At 39.3% G+C, this 23,564-nt stretch overlaps 2 protein-coding genes across 3 annotated transcripts in view; one reads left to right on the top strand and one right to left on the bottom strand.

Moving 5' to 3' along the window:
• LOC130578943 (UDP-glucuronosyltransferase 2A2-like) overlaps positions 1-889 on the top strand; it is a gene marked incomplete at its 5' end in the record, with an annotated part of 3,403 nt that extends 2,514 nt beyond the window's left edge. The window contains one exon of the mRNA XM_057375373.1: positions 3-889. Within this exon, the coding sequence (XP_057231356.1) occupies positions 3-256 (254 nt within the window). The remainder of the gene's footprint in view (positions 1-2) is intronic.
• Positions 890-3,251: 2,362 nt separating this feature from the next.
• Positions 3,252-23,538, bottom strand: YTHDC1 (YTH N6-methyladenosine RNA binding protein C1). 2 transcript variants are annotated; one of them, XM_057376763.1, is made up of 17 exons: positions 23,442-23,538; positions 19,466-19,567; positions 18,532-18,860; positions 18,045-18,399; positions 16,714-16,803; positions 16,159-16,212; positions 15,458-15,552; positions 13,523-13,631; positions 13,305-13,422; positions 12,371-12,455; positions 10,350-10,516; positions 7,810-7,892; positions 6,344-6,380; positions 6,212-6,251; positions 6,046-6,108; positions 4,465-4,599; positions 3,252-3,837 (listed from the first exon to the last, which is right to left on the bottom strand). In XM_057376763.1, the coding sequence occupies exons 1-17, from the start codon at positions 23,467-23,469 to the stop codon at positions 3,613-3,615; spliced, it is 2,115 nt and encodes a 704-aa protein (XP_057232746.1). In that variant the 5' UTR covers positions 23,470-23,538; the 3' UTR covers positions 3,252-3,612. The 2 variants fall into 2 exon arrangements, with proteins under 2 accessions (XP_057232746.1, XP_057232754.1); XM_057376771.1 differs by lacking the exon at positions 16,159-16,212.
• Between the last annotated feature and the right edge of the window lie 26 nt (positions 23,539-23,564).

Below are 23,564 nucleotides of genomic sequence, written 5' to 3'. Positions count from 1 at the left end.
GTTATCCAAGATACAGCATGACCAGCCACTTAAGCCTCTGGACAGAGCTGTCTTCTGGATTGAATTTGTCATGCGTCACAAAGGAGCAAAGCATTTGAGACCAGCTGCTCACCATCTCACCTGGTACCAGTACCACTCCCTGGATGTTCTGGCATTCTTGTTCACCTGTACAGCCACTGCTGTCTTCAYTCTTTTCAAGTGCTGCCTGTGTTGCTGTAGAAGATGTGGCAGGATTGCAAAGAAGAAGAAAGAATAGACATCTTGTTCCCAGTAGYAGTTTTCTTCTCCCAGGCTGACCCAGCAAGGCATTTATGCACATTCTTTGGAGAATAAGTTTATTCGGACATGCTTTAAGCTGGGCATATCATGAACGCACCACAACAAAGCTGTTGTGGGGCAGAGCTGCTTGCTTAGCCAGCAGATTCCTTCTGGCCTAAATAAAATTGAATTACGGWTGCTTTATCCCTTGGGACCATGTTGGATGATCATACATGGTCCCTGCCATGRAAATTGCTGCTCTAAGATTTCAAATAGCTCAACTATCTTGGTATATTTCATTAATTCAGCCTTGCCCTGTGTGGTACTCTGGGTCTGCAACTGGGCTYCTTAACTCTATCCTCTCCTCTAGTGTCATGCAGGCTTGATCACCAATTCACAATCAAAAATGCCTCCTCTCCTGACAGAATAGCTCTGTCCAGACTGGAAAGTGAAGCCAAGATCATGGGATTCTTAAAATGCGCCCATCTGAAGAGCCATGATCATGAACACTGGGCGCTGCAAGTGCCAAATGCACTGACTGCTTGGGGGAACAAGGGAGACTATAATCCTAAGAGCATAAAAAAAAATTACTTTTCTGAGAACTACTTCTCTTTTCCATTCAGTCTGGAATCCTGCTATCAGGATAGGACAGGCCATCATTCTAACTGCAACACTGCTGGGGTGTGAAAGCCACCACTGTCAGGAACTTGCCCATGTTAACCCCCAAATGCTTCTGAACCGTGCTCATTGAAAAATGCAGGAAAACCTGTAGAGAGGGAACGTGCAAAGAAGAAACATTCCACGTGGGAACAGTACAAGAGCCACTTGSCTTTCCTAAAAAAATGGAGAGAAAATAGTGCTGCACTGAGGTTAGGTAAGAACGGAAGAAAATGTAGTACTCCTTCAGGCGTTAAAGATGCCTGTAAAATGCTGCTAGTCCAGGCCTCCTGTTCTAGGTATGGCTATTTCACTGGTGTGCCAGCCTACTCAAGAAAGAACCTGCTTGAATTTTAACTGATATTTTTAAATACTCTGSAATTGTTTTCAAACAGAACATGATTATTTTTCTGCATAATAAAATTCCTTACATCACATCAACTCTTTTTATTAGCACTGTCATGTTTCAATATCTGCTTAAACTTCCTCATACCACCTCTTCATGTGTACAGAAGCTCAAGTGAACTGTTCCCAAACTAAAGAGAGGTTACAGTAACAAGTCTACTRCATCTCATGGCAATTTCTGGTACACTGTTCCCACTGTCATGATGGGATCATGACCAGAATATGCACAGTGAATAGAATGGGGAAGTGCATGGCAAGGCCCCAGATCAGAAAGCGATTGCTGTAACTGTTCAGAGTTTGGTCTCAGGCACAGCTCACCCAGCCTGATCACTAAGAGCCCCTGYCACCCTGGTGATGACACATCAGAACTCCAGCAAGCCTCCTAGTGTGACACACAGGCCTTGGTGAGACAGAGCTAACAAGAACACTGGAAACAGGATAGCTGGGAAAAGTTGGACACAAAGTGCTGCACATTCCCTGTACAGCRGTGCTTCATTTCTGTAACCTATTCAGAGAAATTTGGCACATCTAGTATTGAATTAAAAAAGTAAAAAAACSAAAACCAAACCYAAAATCCCAAAGAAAAAAACTGAAATAAAACCAACTCCCGCTTCATTTTAGAGTCTGTATATAATCCTGACAAAGATATGCAAGTATGAAGGTGGTCTATAATGTGCTCCTCCCATTAGACAGAATTTATACTAAATCTGACAGACTGATCTAAGCCTACAGCTAGCAAGCAATACCTCTCTGCACACGTAAACTGTTTTGAGAAACCCAAACATGTATTTAGCCTGTTGTACTGCTTTAAAGAATTCAAACATACTTGCACATTGGAGGTCTAAACACATGTAGATGTTTACTGTGATTGTAGATTAAAATAAAGAGAGAACCAATTATTGCCAGATGAAAAAAAACATGTTTCCACAACTGCCACACTGTGGCCAGTCCTATTCTGCCTTTTATAAAAATGGTTGCAGTAGCCAGCAGGGTAGAGGTGGAGGTGTTTCTAGCACGTACTACAGTCTGGACTTGTTACATGAGAAGACACTGGAGAAAGTGTATGAAGAAATCCACCAAGGCATTGCTACTCTTGAAAGTTTYGGAAAGTTGAAAATTGCTGGATAAACTGAAGAACTTCCACAACAAATTTTACTCCCTGGCCCAACCTCTCTGAGTTTTACCATTGGCAGTTAGGTTAAAGTATTTCCTATTCAAGAGAAATAACAAGTGATCACTAGAAAGAACACGCGCAGACTCTGGATCTTACAGGACTAACACATTCATGAGACGGGTATGTTATGGCTGAGGATGGCCTCTCAATAGCTTGAAGATTGTATGATTTAAGCTGCACATGTAAGATCTTAGTAACTCTGACGAGCTGCARCAGTTATTGACTACTTCACTGTGGAAACAGAAATGCAATTACCTTTTATATCAGCAGTCCTTTCCCTAAATTCAGGCTTCAGATCAATTTCACCTCCTGCAAGAACATCTGAACTATTTTTGAACATAGRTATTTTTCTAGAACTGCCAGCATCTATCAAAGCTGGCAAGCTTAGAAAACCAAGAAACCCAACATGGAGTTTTAAACATTTCAATAGTTACCAATTTATTTTTATAAAAAAAAATGGTAGCAATGTAGAATACAGCAATATTTTCTGGTTCCACGCACGCAGGTTGTGAACATTCCAAGCAATGTGTACATGTTGGAAAGAGACTAGACAAGAGAATTGACCAAAATGTTACTGAACACAGGAAGGTTTTTAAAAAAGGATAAAAATTAGGTATCAATAGTGTCTTCTTAATATTGCTTCCTTACTGAAGACTGAAAAAAACCCACTTGACTTCACAGATAGGGTTAAAAAATGGGGGGGGGGAAGGCTGCTACAACACTGCCATACAGTCAAAAAAAAAAAAAAAAAAAAAAAAAAAAAAAAAAAAAAAAAAAAAAAAAAAAGGCAGTTATCCATCAGTATTCAAAAACCTAGAATGAAGTCACTAAGTAGATGAACACTTATCGAGAATTAATCAATATCTACATTCTTAGCTGCTTCCAACTGTGTTTCAATAGAAACATGAAGTTGAGTGCCAGCTTTGTGCATTTTATTTTTGGCCTATTTGAGTTTTTCCAGTTTATAGTTCACTGCATGCTTGGAATAGAGAGGGTCATTATAAATCCTTCTACACAACGAACTTTAAGTAGACAGCTGAAAATAAAATGTACTACTTGTAAATACACAAAAAAATACAAGCTTTTTTTGTTTCAAGTGAGCACTGGCTCCAGATAGATTATCTTCGGTATCTACCTCTTTCACCTCTGTCTCTGTCCCGGTCACAAATCCTCTCTCTCTCCCTTTCCCGATCACGGCCTCTGTCACGTTCTCTGTCTCTCCGATTATCTCGAGGCCGGTCACGCTCCCGCTCTCGGTCCCTCTCTCGGGGCCGGCTTCTCCGCCCGCTGACAACGGCTTGTGTGCGGCGAAGGAAGTCGTCTACTCTCATGTCATAGTCGTGCTGTGATGAAAGGATAGCTCTGCTGTTTTCTTTCCCAGATTAGAATTCCCTCCCTGTTCCACAGGGATGGCTGTAACTCTTCAGAAAGCCCAGTATTTAAAAAAAGGCAAACCCAACCAAACAAGTGTCCCAGCATCCACATGCAGAATCTGGGGTTCAAATGCCAGGTTATCAGCAAGAGACCTGAAAGCTAAGGAGCCTTTCAAGCCAGCTTACAGAAATGTAAAAATCTTCCCTGTTTTCTGATGTGCCCGGGAAAAGTTTTAGAAAACTGACTTCTGCTGATTAATTTGTTGTCTGTGAGCACAAGCAATGTTACAGGCATGTCCTTATTCAAACTGGGCTTCAGCATGAACATGGTGAGGTGAAAGCTGAAAGCTAATTTAAGCATACATCTCAGTTTAGAAGTCTGAGAATTTTTCACTTCAACTTCACCTTGTAGACAAAAGCTTTTCAAATTTTCTTAAAGTGTCAATCTAAACAACTGATCTTTCCAAGGGACTCTAATCCAAGTAATAAAAATTCTGTTTATCATAGTCAACAAAGTTCAGGTTAGGCTACCCCTGGACCCCAGATTCCTACTCTGGCGTGCAGACTTGCACCCGCACTGTCTCTGTGGACACTTACTACTCGTTTGTCTCTGTATCTTGCTTCATGTGGTACAGGGTGATGTCCTGAGTATGGAGGGTGAGCTTGAGGTGGAGGTGCATGGTGCTGATAGTAAGGGTGGTGCGGTGGTTGCTCCATACCTGGATACGGTGGCTACAAGAAAGTTACAGGAAGTTTGTTGAATGATTCAAAGCAAAGGAATGCTCGCAAGGAGTGCATCATTTAGACTGAAAACACAGCATCTACACACACCCGATCACAGCCTCCTAACTGAACAGCAGACCACTTTCTATTAGGCTGACAGGCTTTACTACCTCTCTACTATTGCTTGGAGAAGTCTGGCCAACACCCTCCCCAAAGCCCAACATCTCTTCCTTTCGTATCTGCCTCAACACGACACTGAACATAAGACTTCTGCTACTTAATTGTCACAGTTTTGATTTTGGATTTTTCAAACTTTGCATATAGAATGTGAATTCTTGTCCAAATCAGCAAGCTCTTATAGAAATGAGTCATACATATTCCTTATGAATATGTTTCTATTTCAAATGAAAATACTGACTTTGCAAAACAAATTATTTGACAAAATGCCAGCTTTTTTTTTTTTAACAAGACATATTTTGGCTGATTTCTTCCATTGCTTCAATCAGCAAGGTCTTCCTCTGCCGTATTACCAAAGCATCTTTGCTTGCATTTTTGTCACAAAGAAAGTAAGTGGAAGTACTGGATTTTAGGACAACTACTTGGACAGCATTCAGAAACAGGGACAGAAAAAGGAGTTTCTGAAGGCTTCACTGTGTTTGAGAAACTGTTTTCATCCCCATCTGACAACCTTGTTCACTTCCTTCAGTTGTAAGTAACTGTGTTTCAGCTGAAAAAAATGAGACTATAGAAGCATCTCTACATCTGGCACTGCTTTTTGCTCAGTACAGACAAGAACCAAAAGACTCATTACAGTCATGCAAAATCAGGCCAGGCTTACTAAATATAACCTCACTATGACCGCCCCTCCTGACATGAAGGCAAAACCACAACTTGCTAAGCAAACTGTCTRCATAGCTGTAGATATGTAAACTCAGGTATCCGCTCATCTGCATAGGAAAAAAGGTGCATTTCAGTGGAGGCTGTAATACAGGGAGACTTATTTTAATTAGGTTGTGCAGCACATTTTGCTACATCCCTGCATGCTTCACTGCCATAGCCAAAAGCAAGCTACTGCATACTGCTAGAGCACGGCAGCCCAATCCACGAGCCTCTTCAACAAGTCCACCTGTTTGATGCATTTGCTCTTTGAGAGAGAGCCAATTACCATGAATATTAAGCAGAATACAGAATGTGATCACACCCCCTTGTGTAGGCTAAAGGAGGGTTCTGCTATTTCCTCAGAGCTTACTAAGAATGCCAGACTACTGTTGACAGTAAATTTCAAAATACTTCCTATCAACATTTTTCCCCTAATATTTTTACACTGTAACAGCAAAGATACATTTTAAGAAAAGCAAAGAGCTGAGTTCACAGTGAATATGCCAGGCTCCTTTAGAGGAAAACAAAAAGAAGCTGTATTCTACACAGAAAAACTGAATTCAACAAGACACAAACCATTCCTTGCCATGGTGGTGGTGGTCCCATGTTGTGGAATTCCCTCACGTAGTCATTGTAGGACTAAAATGAAAGACAGTAATATTAAAATTTGTGATGAGTCTTCTTCGGAAGTGCAGAAAGCTGAATATAAAAGTTCCCCAAAAATCTGCATGCAACAACTTACCCCATTTAAAAATACATCTCGTCGAACTCCTGAAAATCGTCTGTTGGGAATAAAAATTTGTAGAACTAAATCCAATTTATCCATGCAGACATGTTACCAGGGCAGAAAATTAATAACAGGAACACACCTTACCTGTCTACTTCAGGATATCTGGGATCCTTTATATACCCTGTTCGAACATCAAGCAGTATTAATTCATTTTGCCATCTCAATTTAACAGTCTTTAAATTTATATTCATTAGAAAGTATCCTTTCACTTTGTGCCAGCTACAAAATCATGTCTGTTTGCTATTACCCTCACTTTAAAATAATCCTGAAAAACTTACAGCTTCTTATATACAATGCAGACAAATAGTATAATGCAATAACAAAAAAGTGACATAGATAAACCCGTAAGAACTTGCACACTGAACTAACAAATATGCAAGAGGGAAACTGTGCAAATAAAGACTTGAAATTTAGTCAAATGAATTAGGAATGCACACGAATTTGAAGAGTACTGTCTTGGGGCAGTTCATGCGTGGCTGTTACTATTTCCTACCTGTGTATTCAGTACAATGTATTCATCTGGGCAACGCTTAAAGCTGATTAAGTAACATGTTTTGGATCCAATGATAGACAGGAAATTAAAATCAAACTTAAAAAGTATCTGGAAAAGCCTCATGGGGAAAAGAATTCTTACAGCTCCAGTAAATCCCAACAAGTAAACTTTAAAGAGCTCAGTAAAATGGTGCAAAACAACAGGTATGCTTGCGCTAAAATAAAATAATGCTTCTGAGCTTCATCATTTCAAAAAATCTTGTTCTGTTTTTTAAACAATGGTCTTAGAAAGATGGAGAGCAGCAACAACACCTTTTGCATGAAAGAATGCAGGCTTTGCAGGTAAGCTGGACAGAAAAAGGCATGTTCTTAACAGATTCAGAAATCAACCACTGAACCAGCTGGAATGTGGTTTTCTAACAATGAAACACATCTGTTAGACTAAAAATGACAATTCCTTAATAGCTACTTTCTGAAGAGAAAAAAAATAGCTGCACTATGACCAGTGCTGTTGCTACACTATCAATGCAAACATTTCTTTCTGGACAACAACTTCCCTTCTCAAACTCATCATTAGATCCTCTTATAAAATACAATGCAACATCCCCCTCTCTTTCTTATGCCAAGCTTGTAAAAACATTTCTCTGAAAACAAGGAATGTCTACAGTCATCTCCACACAGAGGCTGCCAGCCAGGCAGTGTCAGCTGACTGTCTTAGGTGGAAACTTATCAAACATTTCATGGTTAGCATCTTGACAAATAGGTCAGATCTATTCTTGTGCCCACATTAACATAGCACTTCTGATCATTCCCAATAATGTACACAATCCAAGGTTCTTAGAAAGGGCGCAGGCTAGGTTAACTCAGCTCTCTCAAACCAGTGAAACCACGTCACTGACTTCTGTGAGAGGTGGGTTAAATCAGCAGGCAGCACTTGGAATAAGTCACATTTTATATCCCAGTTATATCAATATTTTACTTTTGAATTAACAAGAATATGCTAAAAGAGAAAATACTTGTGAATTGGTGCACACAAATCTTCATAGTAAGATATTAACCTGGTCTTTGGTGAAACTCAGGGGGATAGTCAATCCTTGGTTTCTTTCTGCTGTTATGAATATCATAATCTTCTGGTCGACGCCTACACAAATTAGATATCAAAGATTAAACAAGGTTGCTTGGAGAATTCGTCACAGCAGAATACCTCACAGGAATAGTCTGAGCTGCCCAGGATATCAATGCAATCATTCTCAATTCTTTTTGCTTCAAAATATTTTACAGCTTTAAACTGAACTGAAAGAATCAGAAATAGCTACATTACATACACTCCACTGTTACTTTCTGTCTATAGGAATTTTAGTACTTAAGGAAGGAACTCTTATCACTTTCATACAAACAAAAGAAAACAAATTTGTCCAAACCAAACTCAGGCATTAACATTATACTTTCCACATTACATTTTGAAATAACCTATTGGACAACAGAAAATTTCACAGAACATTGCAGTCAGAAGGTATGAAGACTTCGGTATTTGATAGTTATGGGATTAAAAAATCTATAAAAGGTCTACTTCTGTAAGATTTATAAATAAAACTCTGCATGCTTTGTGAAATTGCAACTATAACTGTGACTTTCCTAACTGGGTAGGCCAATGATATTATTCTAACACTTTATGTTCTAAGCAATTTAACAGCAATGCATTGGTGCATTTTACAGTTTAATAACGCTCAAGCTTCCTAATTATAATTAGGGCTGTTTTCTATAAAACCAGCTCTTTGACAGAAGATGTTAAGAACTCTGCTCCTTATAGATTCTAGTCCCTGTTATGCTCAATAAAGAGGYGACAACTGCCTGCTTATTTTACTCCAAGGTACATAAACATTACTGGAGACTCCAATGCTAATGTAACAGTGTTTCTGAACACAAAGCAGCTACAAAACCATTCCCTTCCCTTCCCACCCCCTCCCCCCAGCAATATAATTCCTTACAGAAAGACATCAACACTTTCTTAAATTGCTTAATTACTGTGCAACTTGCTGGCTGAATAACAAGCTTATATAGCTTTGTTTTACAAATAGTGACTTCTCCCCACCCCCTTCCCCAACTTCAGTCTTTAAAGCCCACCATTCCCAGTTACTAAGTTTTTTAAAATGGAAGCAGATTCCTTAGTATGAGCAAAAAGCCCAAAAAACCAAAGCAGTTGCATCTACAGCAAATTCAGATCAAAGAAAATAAAAGCTGGTGTAAAGAATAAACATACCGCTTTCTTGTAGTTTTGAGAGTGCATTTACGACCGGTATAAAATATGATAGAAACAGTTCATATAGTAGTCCAACTACTGACTTTAAGCTGTATGCCACATACATAAATGGAGGCCCTGGCAGGCTTGAGAAGGTGTGGTGGTGTTATATGTATAGTTTGCAGTCCATTGCAAAACCTTCACTTGTATRTACTTTATTGCACTGGAAACCTCTTAGCTTAACTCCAAAAGCCATCTTGGTGTTCAGTCCTTTAAAGCCAAAAATAGGGGGGCGCTGCCAGGTTTCCTCCTACCTACTTGGTACAGTGTCCTTTTTTTTTTAAGCTCAAGGAAATGGGGACTCTTGCTGGGGCTCTGTACCTACCACAGGATGTTTCCACAAAAAGGAAACTTAATCAAAGGTTTCAGCCCAAACCATACATCAGTCTGTATGCAAAGTGGCTACCACGGGGAAAAGCTGTTTGGCAGAAGGGCTAATATCAGTTCTTTGCAAAGACTTCTCCAAATCTGTAACAAGTTATACCCCCTTTTTTTCTGGAAAATGATGTTAAGTTCATAAAGCAGTGATCAATAACCATGTCGATCCTCTAAAAATACTTTAAGTCCACAGGTACTGCCAGCATCTGGAAAGGTTGTATATACAGACACAGCAACAGCCATTCTTTTTGGTTTGTTGCCGGGTCTCCAAGGGCCACTTGATCCCTTTTGGAAAGAACCTACTGTTTTCAGAAGCTCAGCAAGATGTGTGAATTCAGTGGTTACATGTTAGAGAATATTTGGCAATGGGGTTAACACATCACGGTGACACAATTTGAAACAGTCCCAATAATGCTCCTCTTGAATATCAAAATAACTTAAATATTTTATCCTCAAAATGAGGCGGCATCTTCTGCAAAATTCTAAGTGATCCTTATAAAAGTCCCATATTTGATAAGGCTTATCCAGAGACACACCTGAAAGAAAAGGCTTTTACAAGATATTAACACATTTTTGGCATATAAATATTTCCTCCTCTCCATCTAGCCTGCTCATAATCAAGCCAAGCTTACCTACAGCTAGCATTACACGTTGCATTAGCTCAATAAATGATCTAGTCTAAACTAGAGACAGAACTTAAAGAGCTTTTTTCTGCAAAAGCAACGATCCCCATTTTCCTCTTGAAAAATGACAGACCGGGGAACAATGTGAAATCCTCAATGAAGCCACAAACTTGTCCATGCAGCTTGATTTGAGGATTTTCTCTCTTCTTTATCGCAGGGAAAGCTTTGACGAATCACATTCCTCCATCACGTTATTCTGATACATGTGCCTATTATCAGTCCAAAGAACGTTTCTAACCTTCCCACGTCCCGAACGGGGTCTCGACGGGATGGGCGTCCTCTTGATCGGGGTTGTGAGTGCATTCTTCTCTTGTGCCTCATTTTATGAATGACTTGATACAAGTCAATACTTTCATCAGGAGGGAAGAGAAGACAAAGTTGGGTTCCACATTCCGGCTCAATTTCCTAGAATTAGTTAGAAGTTCAGTAGTGGTTTATAAACTGAAGAAATGAAACTCTGCCCAAATACACTGACAACACACATTTAAGATTAAAAAAAAAAAAAAAAAAAGACACTTTGAAGAGATTTCAGTATCACTAGAGACAGCAAAATTCACTTACATTACCTTTCACTCTTTAGGCACTACTTAGAATTTTCATAAAATAGTCCAACACTCTGGGCAACCATATCTTCCCATGAAACATACAAGCCACATCACTGTTTTGCTATAAAATCAGGACTGTCTTTCATCACAAAGAAAATGATTACCTATTACAGAAAGAAAAGTGACACGCAGGAGAAAAATCCATCCCAGCTTCACATATAGAGCCGTGGCCTGATAAAGTTGACTACTACCACTCATACCGAGTTCTTCACTGTACRGTAGACAGGTCCATGGAAATACCAACTCAATGTCTGACCACAGTCAAAACAAGCAGTCTGTGTGTTCAGGATTATTAGGATAGGAACACAGAATAAGAAAGTCATTATATCACATTGGAAGTTCATGTTCCATGTACACCTTAAATACTGCGTACAGTTGTGCCCCTGCATCTCAAAAAGTAGGGGGACAGTAGAAACGAAAATGCTTCAAAACAGGGCATCAAGAATAACTGAGTGCAACAATTCGTTCATGCAATGACTGAGCAGGTCGGGTCTCTTCAGCCTAGATTAAAAGAGAAATATGCAGGATATGGGGAACAAGATGGAGATAATTGGAGCATCGGACACCACAAGTTGTCTGGAGGAGAAAGGGACAGAGATTGCTGACTCCCTCTTCCAGTACAAAAACTTGGGCCATCAAATGAATCTAGAATGAGCCATGTGCAAAACAATCCAAAAAAGTGTTTCTTCAACCTGGTGTCTAGCAGGCCTGCAGAACACCTTCCCAAATGATCTTGTAAAGGCAGAATTTCCGTGTACACATCCTCAGAAGAGAGATCCATTCAGAGTTGTGTAAATATAAATGGATACATGACCACAATTTCAGGAAATAACCAAAGTTGAGAAGCAGGGAGAACAAGCATCAGACAATGCTTGTCCAGAATGTAACAATAGAGTAATTTGATGAAAAAAGCTGAAACCCACATCTAGACTGCAACTCTATTGCAGACAAAACATTTTAAAAAAATTCCTTGATCTTCTAACAGCAACTAAGTTAACTGAAATACTTTTTTTTTTTTTAAAGTTCACACTGAACTAAAAACAAGACCAAAACTATTGTTTTTCTCCTGCTACACAACAAAGCAAACATATCTGTGGGCAAAACAATGCAGCACAGAGTTCACACTTTCCATACAGTATGGAGATTAAACAACTCCTATCTTTTCTTAAGAAAGCAGAAACCATTATTTTACCCATGGCTTGGGTACTTGATGACAGCAGCAACATACCTGCACTCTGGTATGTCTGACAAGACAAGAAGCCAGCCCCACTTAAAATTTGCTTAGCATATATTCTATAATGGGAGTCTATGCCCTAAGCAATACAGTATATATTAAAATATGCAATGCAGAGCACAACTGGAAACACCAGAACTTTATCTTAAAAACAATGCAAGGCACATTACATTTCAAATTCAAAATATCACATAGTTTYGAAGCAAACACTGCTCACCACAAAGGCAACAACAGAATTGGTACTGGTATTGTTTTCTTTTCCTTCTTCCACAACAGCATTAGGAAGAAGCAGAGTACTTTTGCCACAGCACTCCACTGCAAGTAACTGATCTAAAAACATTTCTAATCTTCTGCACACACAAAGCTGGAAGCAAGCACTAGAAGATGTCAGTTATAGAAGAAAAGTAATGATTAACAAACCTGTCCATCGCGTCCAATCTTTACTGGCTTATGTTCATTCCAAGGATTGGTCAGGTGAGCAGACTTAGTGAACGGCAATTCCCGCCTAAATATGCAAGTGGCACCATTTATAGTTTCGCCTCATTTTTTTTATTAAGAATTAAAAACACATACAGTAGGAGATTACATATAAAATAATCCTGTTATTCTTTGTATTATCAGGTCTCTGAACATATTCTTATGTTGTACATCTTCGTAACTGAAGATTTCACTTTGACTTATTCCAGTATTAACTAATATAGTCTGTACTATGACAGGCTCTCCTTTCAATGAAAATTTTATGGTGTTTGTGCAATATTGAGGTTGTGCTTATTATCTCACCATCTGAATACACTGACCAGTCTTTACATGATGTGATAGCTCCTGGCACCTACTGAAATAAACCCCTGAGCACTGACCTAACTATGAAGCTAGAGCTGGAGGTGGGAGTGCGTCAGTAGTTTCAAAAGGACCTTTCCAGCATAGACTAAATACAGGAAAAGAGACTGGAATGAGAGAAAAATCTTTCTGGCAGTCCAAAGTACTTGTACAACCATGCAATGTATCTCACAGGACTGGTGTAACTTTTTTCCTTAACAGAGACTTAAAATCTTTTCTGTAAGAACATACTTAGTTAAATCAATGAACATACTGCTCACAGTCTATACGTTATGCAATACTTGTACCACTTCATTTGTTGTTTTAGAATAGTAGTATTTTCTGTTCAGTCAGATCAAGACATATTTGCCCTTACACTATTGTTTTCTCTTTTTCATCCACAGCTATCTGTTCAAGTGAGCAGTGAGGATAGATCTGTGGTTGAATCAAGTTTCAGAAGGATGCTGTTGGCACTTGTAACATGCAGAAATGATATTATAATGTCTTGCTACTAACAGCAACATAAATGCAAAATTACCTGCAAATCCAGTCAATTTTAAAGACACCGCCCAACATTTTTGCATTCATTCCTGCAGGCAGCACCCAGTGTATAGGTGATCCTCCATGATGGGACTCAGAAGACAATCTGGCAAACCCTAAAGGATTTTGTATGAATTTTAACAAAGATACAAGAGAAAAGCTATTGCACATACAACTCACTTTCACTTACCTTGATAATAGCCCACTTCCCCTTACCTTGGAATTTGCCACTCTCTCTTACAGAAAATATCAAAATAACACTCCTTGCTGTTCTAAATGCAGCATTAAGCTTCTTTTCATTCACTGGAAGTGTTGACCATACTCCCTAAAATAGAAAAACACCCACCCCATCACTGAAACATAAGAGTTCATCTCAAATGATTTAGCTAACATAAATATAATGCAGATGAGGAAAAAAAGAACAAAATAGTGTACTGGAAGATAATGCAAAGAAAAAAGTATTGCTAAATTAATTTCCTTCAAGAAATATTTTAGCCTGCTTTGTGCTAAAACTTAAAACACTGGCTTTTCAATCTGTTTTCAAACACTGAAGATGCATTTAGACCATCTATAAGACTTAATTTATAATTATAATGATGGATAGTTACCTTAAAAATAGTAAGGGTGAAAAGTTTTCATGTATGTTTCAAATTACTTTGGAAGTTCTTATATTACATAACACACACAAATTACCAAAAACTAACAGAATATATACTGAAAGGTGGGCAGGTAGACTTTAGTATAGTACTGCAGATTTGTTGAGGACAGTTTGTAGTTAAACTCTTAAGAGTTTAACTTAAAGAGTTAAAACTCTTTCAGTGAAAGGCCAGCAACGTGAAAGAGACCAGAGTAACACTTTAAATTGGCAAGACAACTCAAACCACTCTGTTCAGCCTTGCACATCTCCACCTACTAAGTAGTACCTTTTCCCTTTCACCAGCCATTATGTAGCCATGCACAATAAAACCCAATCCGTTTAAAGGTACCGAGCTGAGATATAGAATAACAGTTTACTGAATCACTCCTCAATCCATTTTCTGGGTAAACAAGCTTTAGCCTTACAATAGGGTCTACAGTCTACCCAAGACAATGTTCCCTGCCTTAGGTTTTTTTAGTGAAGGTATGTGTTCATGCCCTACTCTGAACTCAGATCAGTGTTTGTCTGACTCTGGTAATTCATATAATCACCAGAGAAGTACTTGAGGCTTTTGATAGCTTTCAGTCAGATTACAAGGCTTTTGGCTGCTTGTAAAGCCCTGCTGTGAACTAGAACAATATGGCACCACAAAAGCGAGTTTCATGAAAGTCCAACGGCAAAGCACTGGAGCCTCTACACTGAGAGATAAAACATCCACTCCAAGAACTTCAGGAACAAGGATACTACTGCAGCTCCATACATGGATGAGGCACAAAAAAGGATACACTGCTTTACAGACCACCCAAAGCAAACACCAGTCAGAACAGTGTGCACTGCACAGATCAGACTCAAAGCTGGAAGAAGGGGTGTGAGCCAAACCTGCTCAGGACTTTAGAGATTTAATCATTTCATGCTGTTTAATAATTTTAATGCTGTTTTCATTCTAATTTAGAAAATCTTCATTAATAGAATCACTAACAGCAAATCAAGTATTTTCTTTATAGCCTGTTCCATGTAAYATATGCCAATACAAAACCATCAGAGGGGTGCAATGGACATCTTGTGAAATTCGTCAAGAGCTGAAGTCCAGCACTGCCAGACATACATTTCCATAGTAAAATTTCAGGTCCTGAATTTCCTGACAAAAATTACTTGTGTAGCTTTAGAACAGAGCCAAACAACCTTTTTGAACTTCTCAAAGTACAGCCATATAAACAGAGGTGCTGATGCAGGGGAGAATACACCATCCCAGAATTCCTGATTGAGGCTGTCTTAGGATGTTATCAAACAGACCCTAAGGGCCCTTTTAACCCTTTTCTTGCTAAGATAAATGACCAGTGGTCCAGGAACTTTTCCAGATTACAGCAGAAGCAGAAGAACCAAGGTGCAGCAGCTTTTACCCCTCCACCTACCAAGATCTCAGTGATGAAGAGYCCATCCAACTACATGCTTTTCCATACTAAGACCGGCGTGTCTGAAAACAAAGCAATCAATTTGAAGAAAATTCAACATACCTTTGCCTTAGCAAGTGATACATTTTCATGGTTATTACTCTTGATGAGAAAAAATCTTGCATCTTGGAGAATGTATTTAAGTTTACTTGTTTGGTCTGAAAGGAAAACAAAGTATCAAATCAGCTGAACTGTAAATATTTATCAAAATATTTGCTTTCAGCAGATAGCTGTTTGCTTCCTTCAAAATACACAGTATCCCGAACAGTTCCTATCTATGTATTATCACAGTCAACCACCCAACTTGAACTCTAAGCTGCAGAGCACAAAATGCCAGGGGAAATCAAGCCAAATTAAAACTTAGATGTCTGGGTAAAGAAAAAAGTAAAATAAAATCAGCATGATTCAGTGATGTTCCGATATGTAGGACTCATCTCCTTGCTTAAAAATCTTTGCATAAATGATGGGTAACACTCGTAACAAGCACAAGCTGTTCAACAGAGAATGGTGAATGCTGTTCCTCTTTGCAGTTTTAAGCACTTCCTTTTTAAAATTTGCTGCCTCTGCAAAGAGCAAAATGACTGAACTTTTTGCATATCGCTCTCAACACATGCAAAAGTAGCTCAAGATTCAATTATCATGCTCAGAACAATGGCGTGCTCAAATTGATTTATATCAGAACATCACTACTTACATGTAATTTAATCAACAGAGACAATGGCTTGCTATGGGGCATGCATTAAGAATTCAAATTTAAATGATACCTTTTTGGACAGCACGAACGGAAGATGATAATTTCTCATGCTTCTTTTCTGAACCTGTGTTTAGCCAAAGTACATTTGTTCAGATTGAGCCTTAATAGAGATAATATACAATTTCTACAGCCTTGTCACATACAATTTTCATTCATGACAAATTATGCTTTCTGGCGCGCACCCACACACACAAAAAATACTATTCAATGTGCACGAGTGTTTTGTTTTGGTTTTTTTGATTTTGGTTTTGGGTTGTTTGATTTGGGTTTGTTTTTTTTTTAAATAATATTTGAACAATTTCCTCCTCAGAAAACTAGTCACTGAATCATCATCTTCCAAGTTTAAAAAAAAAAGTGAAAATTCCACTTAAGCAACAGAATAGCATTAAAGTAACAAGAAAGCCTACTTTCCCCCAAGGTATCCACATACAACATGCCAGAAGTCAATACCAAATTATACAAAGCTACATACTCCATAAATCTCTACAGCCAGTTACATTTATTTTAGATTACACATTATGATTTGATGCAAGTCACAGTGACAAGCAATGAAAGGGAAGAATACCTGCATAGGATTCTGATGCAGAACTTCCACTTCTGTCAAAAACAATTGGAGAGATACCTCTAGCTCTCTTCCTCTCCTTCTTTTTCTCATCTAAAAGAACAATAAAAATTAAAAACTGTATTTTCAACACAGGCATAGCTGAGATTAAAAAGTAATGAGACAGGAAAACAATACCGGTAAAAGTGAAGTTACCATTTGGCTTGCACATTAAAATTGTGATTGTTGCCACAAAACTATCATGCACAAAAGAAGCAAATGCCCGTTACTCAAGCTCAAGATGAACACGACAAATCTAGTAAATCTGTGCAATATTTAGAAACAGAATTTATTATCATTTTTAGTAAGGGTGGGTTAGCGCTTCTTTCCAGCCTTCACCCATATGTGCAACATCATCCACAAATTGTGTTACAACAGCTGATGCTCAGAGCTCAAAGCTCCAAAAAATGGTAAGAGACAGCAAAACAAAACACTGTGGCACACAGGCAATTATTTCCACTCTTAAGAAAGTGTTATGTTACACCACAGAGCTTTTTAGAACAGTTATTACAGCTTCACTTGTCTTTAGGTTACACCTTGCTGTCTCTAATTCCAAACAGCAGAGCTGAGCTAAAAAAGGCAGCATGTTAAGCAGGATGACCACCTATGGAGACTTCAGACAAGGAAGATACACAATAGGAATCTTAACAGGATTGCAAGCTGCTTTCCTAGAAAAAACAAACAACGAACTGCCAAACCCAAAAGTATTTACGTCATTAGCACATCACATCTGTAAGGCAAGACCAGCTATACAACTACAAAGCAACTGTTTCTAGTTTCTGCTTAAAACATTTGTTTTATTCCAAATTTTCCCTAACAGCTAACAATGTCAGCTTAGGTTTAGATTTCCTATGCTGAATACAGCCACTATTTGAGATTCAACTAACTCTCCTCAGGGATATGGTGCTTTTACCACATCAGTCTACCCTCTCACTTATCTAGGATGGACACTAAACAGCTCAACACTCAATTCAAATGAATCGTGTGAAAAACTAAGCCACTAGATACCCAAGAAAATACAAATTTTAGTGTTTCAAAGTGTTGAAAAGCAAGGCCAAAGCAGTCAAGAACACTGTGAATCCTCAACACARTAATCTGGATATTCATAATTTTGGTGTAAGGAAATACCAGTTTCCAGTACATTTTTTCCTTGCCTACGGTATTTCATAATTAACATCTTACTGACTCGTGCTACCATGGTTTACTTTTGACGTGGTCAGGAAGTGGTTATTTTTAAAAGTAGCCAAACTTTCAATGGCAAGGTATTTCAGATTAGCATGTAAGAAGCTGCCTACCTGATGCATCTGAACCAGACCCCGATCTGACTGACCCATCTGTGAAAGAGGCAGATTCAGAATCAGAATCGCTGGCTTCACTCCGGGTGTCATAGTCATTTCCTTCCTTCTGATCCCTCTCATCCTGTTCATATTCTTCTTCATCTTCCTCACCATCTTCTTCTACTTCTTCATCCTCCTCCCCTTCGTCATCTTCCTCCTCTTCCATTCCTTCCTCCTCATTCTCTGTGTTGCCTTGTTCAGAGGAACCACTACTGCCAGTCTCGTGATCTGAACAATATTCCTCAGAGTTCACCTCTTCTTTTGAAGAATGGCTAGATCTGCTTGGTCTTCTATCCACATCATGCCTGATTCTCTGATGTTTAAAGAAAAAGTGAATCAGCAGTCATATAACATTGTCAGGATGCACACACAGTCCTAAGAGAACGTGCCTTATAAAAGTCTCATAAAATTGCTTTATTTATAAGGCAGCAAGAATACTTAATACCTCTGAACCATCCGGTGTAGAAGACTTCGCCCTTCTGTCAATATCCCTCTTCCTCATGCAAGATTTTTCTGGTTGTCCTTTATAAGGTTCCCTGGAACTGCTTGACATTCGCATCTTTCGATCACAGTCTGGGCGCTTGCTTCTGTCAGATCTCTGATACTCCTCAGTCTTGTATTCAGATACTGGCTTTCCTTTTGTACTCACTATTCTCTTATTATTGCTAACTGATGAACTGGGAGGCTTTGGCATCATCTGCCTCGAAGAATGCACAGAAGGTTTTTGCCTCTTGCTTTCAGCGTTTTCCATCCTGTCAGTTTTTCTTTTTGATCCTTAAATAGAAAGAAACATCAAGTTCAGTGTTATTTCCGATACCACAACTAAATTTGTACAGAGGCTCCTACTTTTCTGTTTTAGGTAATTACCCTGTTGCAGTCATAGGGAGCATCTTCCAGTTGTAGGCTCTGCAGCAATACTCAAAACTGCTTCTTAGGAACAGCTCATGATCTAAAGCATGTACTTCACTTTTAAAGAGTTATGAGTTTCTTATATTTTCTATATGGGAATGCTAAATTAAATGTTTATGGGACTGGCCCAAAGCCAAATCAAGAACTGAGCTGGAATCAGACTTTGCAACCCCCTTGCTTCATTTCCATCTCACTTGATCAAGCCAAAAAGGACAGTCATTTTGTAACCAAATGAATGTAAAATAAGCCAAACTCCACAACTGCTCTTGAGACAAAAGGAAACAGTCTTGACTGTTTGCTTGGAACATCAGGTGAAAAAGCACATGTCCATGAAACAAAAACTTTTGGAACTCGTGCACTCTTCAAATAAAGTTACAAAATCCACTATATCAAAGGCTTTGTCTGTAATAAAACTGACATTTTTTTACTATTTACGTTCCTGCAGGACATCCACTACCAAAGTCACATACCCTTTTTCTCACTTTTGTCTTGCTCACTGTCGGGGTTATACAACTCATCATCCTGGTCAGGAGCATCAGTCAAAATGTCATCCAGAACATTCAGTTCACCATCTGAAAATACAAACATGTCAAAACCAATCATAAAAAAGTCTGGATATGTAAACTACAGGACTAGCATTTACAAACCCAAACATTTCCCTTAGGGCTACAGGTCTGCCACAAGGCAAAACCTGACATCTTCTTGATTCCACAATTCCACAATGAAATTTCCACAATTTCAGCTGGAAGGATCAAGCAGAGCCTATAAAAGAACTAAAATATGTCCAAGAAGCATTCAGACCTCTGAATAAGGTCCAAGTTGGCTCCTCATGTCACACAAGCTTTGCAAGAAAGCTGACCTACAAATAAACGCTGAATATAAAAACCTGTGCAAAATTTTAGAAAAAGGGAAACCAGAAGATAGTCTGAGTGCTGTTAGTAAAGAGGAGGGATCCTTATCTCTGCAAAATTCTCAAACCTGCATGTTGAATTATGTCCCTTCCACTATTTTTGTTGTCATTGCTGTATTAGAACGGTGGGTTTTGTAGTTCATTTAAAAATAGAAGAAAAGTAATGGAGAAAGCAGTATTCATTTGCTGCATAATTAACTCTGAGCTGTTTTTAAAAAAGCCCCGCAACTTGATCAAAAGGGCAAATGTTAAAGAAAATCCATGCTAGATGCAGTAAATAACCACATCTGGCTACACAACTTTTAAAATCTGGTTGTCCCCAGAAATGTCCCCATCTCTGGCTGTTTCACTTTGTCTGAAACCAAAGGGGATATATGGTGATTCTAGTAGAAGGATCCACCAGTTTTAAGGCAGCAGATCTGTATTCCAAGCACTTTAAAAGATTGGAATGAACTAAGCCTAAGCCTGCAAAGGGAAAAATATAAACATTAATAATTTTGGAACTGCATGTTTTTTCTCCAGAATTCTTAGTTCTTTCCACTTTGGGACTGATTACATTTTCTGTGCTCAGGAAAAAGAAAGCAGAGCAAACTCCAAGGATTCAGCTGGTTGACAATATCTGTAGCAGATGCATTTAACAACTCCTGTAATGCATGAAACTAGGGTAATGCAGCAAATTAGGCCTCCAGAGTTTGACAGCTTGCCTATCTCAAAATCTTGAGCTGAGCCACAAAAGAAATTTTACAACTTGATATTGAAAAAACCCCAAACATAATCCACATTATTAAAAAAAGTATTATAATTATCTCTCTACTATATGCTACCAGATCTTTTAGTCAGCATGTCTACTAACTTTCCTGCTGGCACCTCTCCACATTTTTGGTGGAAGGGGAATGCAGAAGTGATCTCTGGACTGCTCCACTGGTCCGTGGAACGCAAAGGAAATGGTGCAGAGAGAAGCGGATCAAACCTTTCCCTGGCGGTTTACAGTTAACAAGCATTTGAATGCAACACGAACTAGCATCATAGTTCTCTTGGGAACGGCCCTTTCTGTTTGTAGACACCTATATATCCACAGCAAATCTTCTTGCAGTTACTGATAAATATACAGTAGTCAGATTCATGGCTGTGCAACTGCCAAACATGGGATTCAATTTCCTGGCTTGCATTCTGCTTGCCCACAGGAAGCCTGGCAAGTCCAGAGCACAAGATTTTTTTACTGGATGCTAATGAAAAAGAGATGCCTCTCATCCTAGAGGGCACTAGGATGAGAAAATTAAATACATCATCTCAAATCACACATATTGAACCTTAGATTTGTTTCCCTCTTGGTGAGGCAACAGCACACTTGAGTAAACCACATTCAACCTAGCTACTGTAGCAGCATTCAGAGGTGCTAAAAGCTGTATCAGCTCATTCAGAAACAAATGGGAAGGAAAATTTAACAGGAAACACAAGTCTGACACATACACTCTTCTAAATCCCTTCCAGGTTAGATGGCCCTTATTTGTAGCTGGAACCTTAAACAAGGGTACAACAGAAAGGAGCAGGATGAGTTGCCCCATCCTTTTCTATAGGCACATCTACCTAATTTGTTTAGAAACACATTTCCAGATTTATTTGGTAGCCTGCTTCCTCCCACTTGAATTGGACACAGTGCTTGACTGACCTGCACAAGACAATTTCTCTCACTGAACTGCCACTGTCAGTTTTCAACCCGAAGAGTTAAATTATCTCAGAGAGGTATTGGGAAAAACACATAAGCAGAAACAAAAAATGGCAGAGGACAGGTATTTTTTAGTCCATCACCACTGAAGGGGAAGGCCCCAAATGAGTTATTTCTGCGACAGATACTCCCAACACRGCTCTCCTGCCACTTTTCTTTTGCCAGATCCCTCCATGAACAAATTTAACTCACTCAAAACAGCAGGAAGGTAGGCTGGGAGGCCATTTCCTCTGTTGGCCAGGAGCATTAGATCGATTGGAAGGGTCCAACCAAAAATCTCATTTGGCACACAAAAGAGGTAAGACCCTGTGATTTCAAACTAAACAGGTCTGCAAGCCTTATTTCTACTTTTTTGAGTGGTAAAATAGCATTTCTCTTTCAAAGGGAGCACTTACAGCAGAAATAAGTTTAGTTGCAAACAAATGTACATCAACACCTATTTGGCCAAAAGAATCCCTTCCACATGAGAAATAATTAAAAGCAAGTTAAAGTAAAAATATGACTTGACTACTGGCAGTGATTAAAAAAAATAAAAAATGCCTAAAAGCCTATTTTTAAAAATAAAAAATGCCTAATAAAAACATGCCTAAAGCCCAACTGGATAAATAATTACATGAATAGAAATTTTTAGATGGCAACAGCAAACATTTCAAATTCACTGCTCATCCACAGTGGCAGACGAGATCTGTTTCAACACAACCTAATCATAGCCTAATCTACCAGTCTCATAATAACACCATTAAGAATCAAACACCACCAATAACTTTATTTACCAGTTCTAATAAAATTTACTGGGAACTTTCCACGTCATATAGTTCCACAATAACTATCAGCAAACCTTTAGCACTCTGACAAAGCCATTTTGTGTACACATATCCCGCAAAAGGCTTTATGTGAAGCATATTCTCCACAGAAATCCAGATGAACGTGAACCAAACCTGAATATCTTAGTGATACTTCACATTTCTAAAACTCCGCAACTCTCTGCACTAACCACCAAACGGCAATCTGCTATACCTAACTTCGGGTTTGCTTCTAAAAGATGCTATTTTGTGAGGACTGATTGATATAATCTCACAGATAAAATGCGGATCACTTTAGCTTCCGTGTATAGCGGCAGTCGGCTACAAGAGCTGTGATTCTATTATCCGAGGGTAATTATCCCAGATTATTATTCCTGAGTAATGACTCTGAAAACGCCCGATTCCTCTAACTCAAATTTATTTACCCACACTGCCCAGAAAGCACAGCTGACTGCAAAAAGCCGACAAACAATCACCCAAATAATATTCCAACACCAGTTTCTGCTTACTAAAGTAACTACATCCTTCCACAGAAAAGCCTGCAAAAAACCTCCAACAAACGGCCTAGCGATCCAAGCAGAAATAAAATTTAAAATCCTCAATGAAAATAGCAAATATTTTCTGCGAGAACTCAACCAGCAATAACTCCATGTCGGTAATTAAAACTTACGGCCCACGAACTTAGCCGTCTTCCCGCTGCTCGAGTCACCTTGCCCCGAGCGCGTTGCCGCCGGGACACAACAGTATGAGGGGCCCTATTACCTCCAGCTCCCCAGCAAAACACAGGGAATGCTTCMGTAAAAAAATCATCCTCGAAAGGTCACTCCTGAGCCCGCCGCCYCTCCGCTCCCGCGGAGGAGACGTAYGTCCCCCGGGGTGAAGGCCCAGCACCAGCTTCCAAGGTGGCCCCGGGGAAGGGRGAAGGCTCGGGCGGAGATCGGGCCCCCACCCCAGCCTGACCSCTTCCCCGGGGCTTAACGCTTGCCCCCACCCCTACGGCCACGCACCCTTCTCCTCCCGGCTATCCGTCGCCATCCCGCCGCCGCGACGAGCGCCTAAGATGGAGGCTCCCTCTTCCTGCACGTAGCGCTTCCCTCTTCCCACAGGGCGCCGCTTTGTTTACGCTGCTC

This window comes from Malurus melanocephalus, unplaced genomic scaffold (genome assembly GCF_030028575.1).
Source record: "Malurus melanocephalus ecotype Western Australia unplaced genomic scaffold, MMel_1.1 scaffold_9, whole genome shotgun sequence".
NCBI lineage: Eukaryota > Metazoa > Chordata > Aves > Passeriformes > Maluridae > Malurus > Malurus melanocephalus.
Note: the sequence above shows the minus strand (reverse complement) of the source record. Positions and strands in the feature narration are given on the sequence as shown.

Coding starts and splice junctions, on each gene's coding strand:
- YTHDC1 (XM_057376763.1), bottom strand. CDS start 23,469: ATGGCGACGGATAGCCGGGAGGAGAAGG. Junction 18,400..18,531: donor CTACACCGGATGGTTCAGAG/GTATTAAGTATT, acceptor TTTAAACATCAG/AGAATCAGGCATGATGTGGA. Junction 13,632..15,457: donor TATCACTTGCTAAGGCAAAG/GTATGTTGAATT, acceptor TTTCTATTTTAG/GGAGTATGGTCAACACTTCC.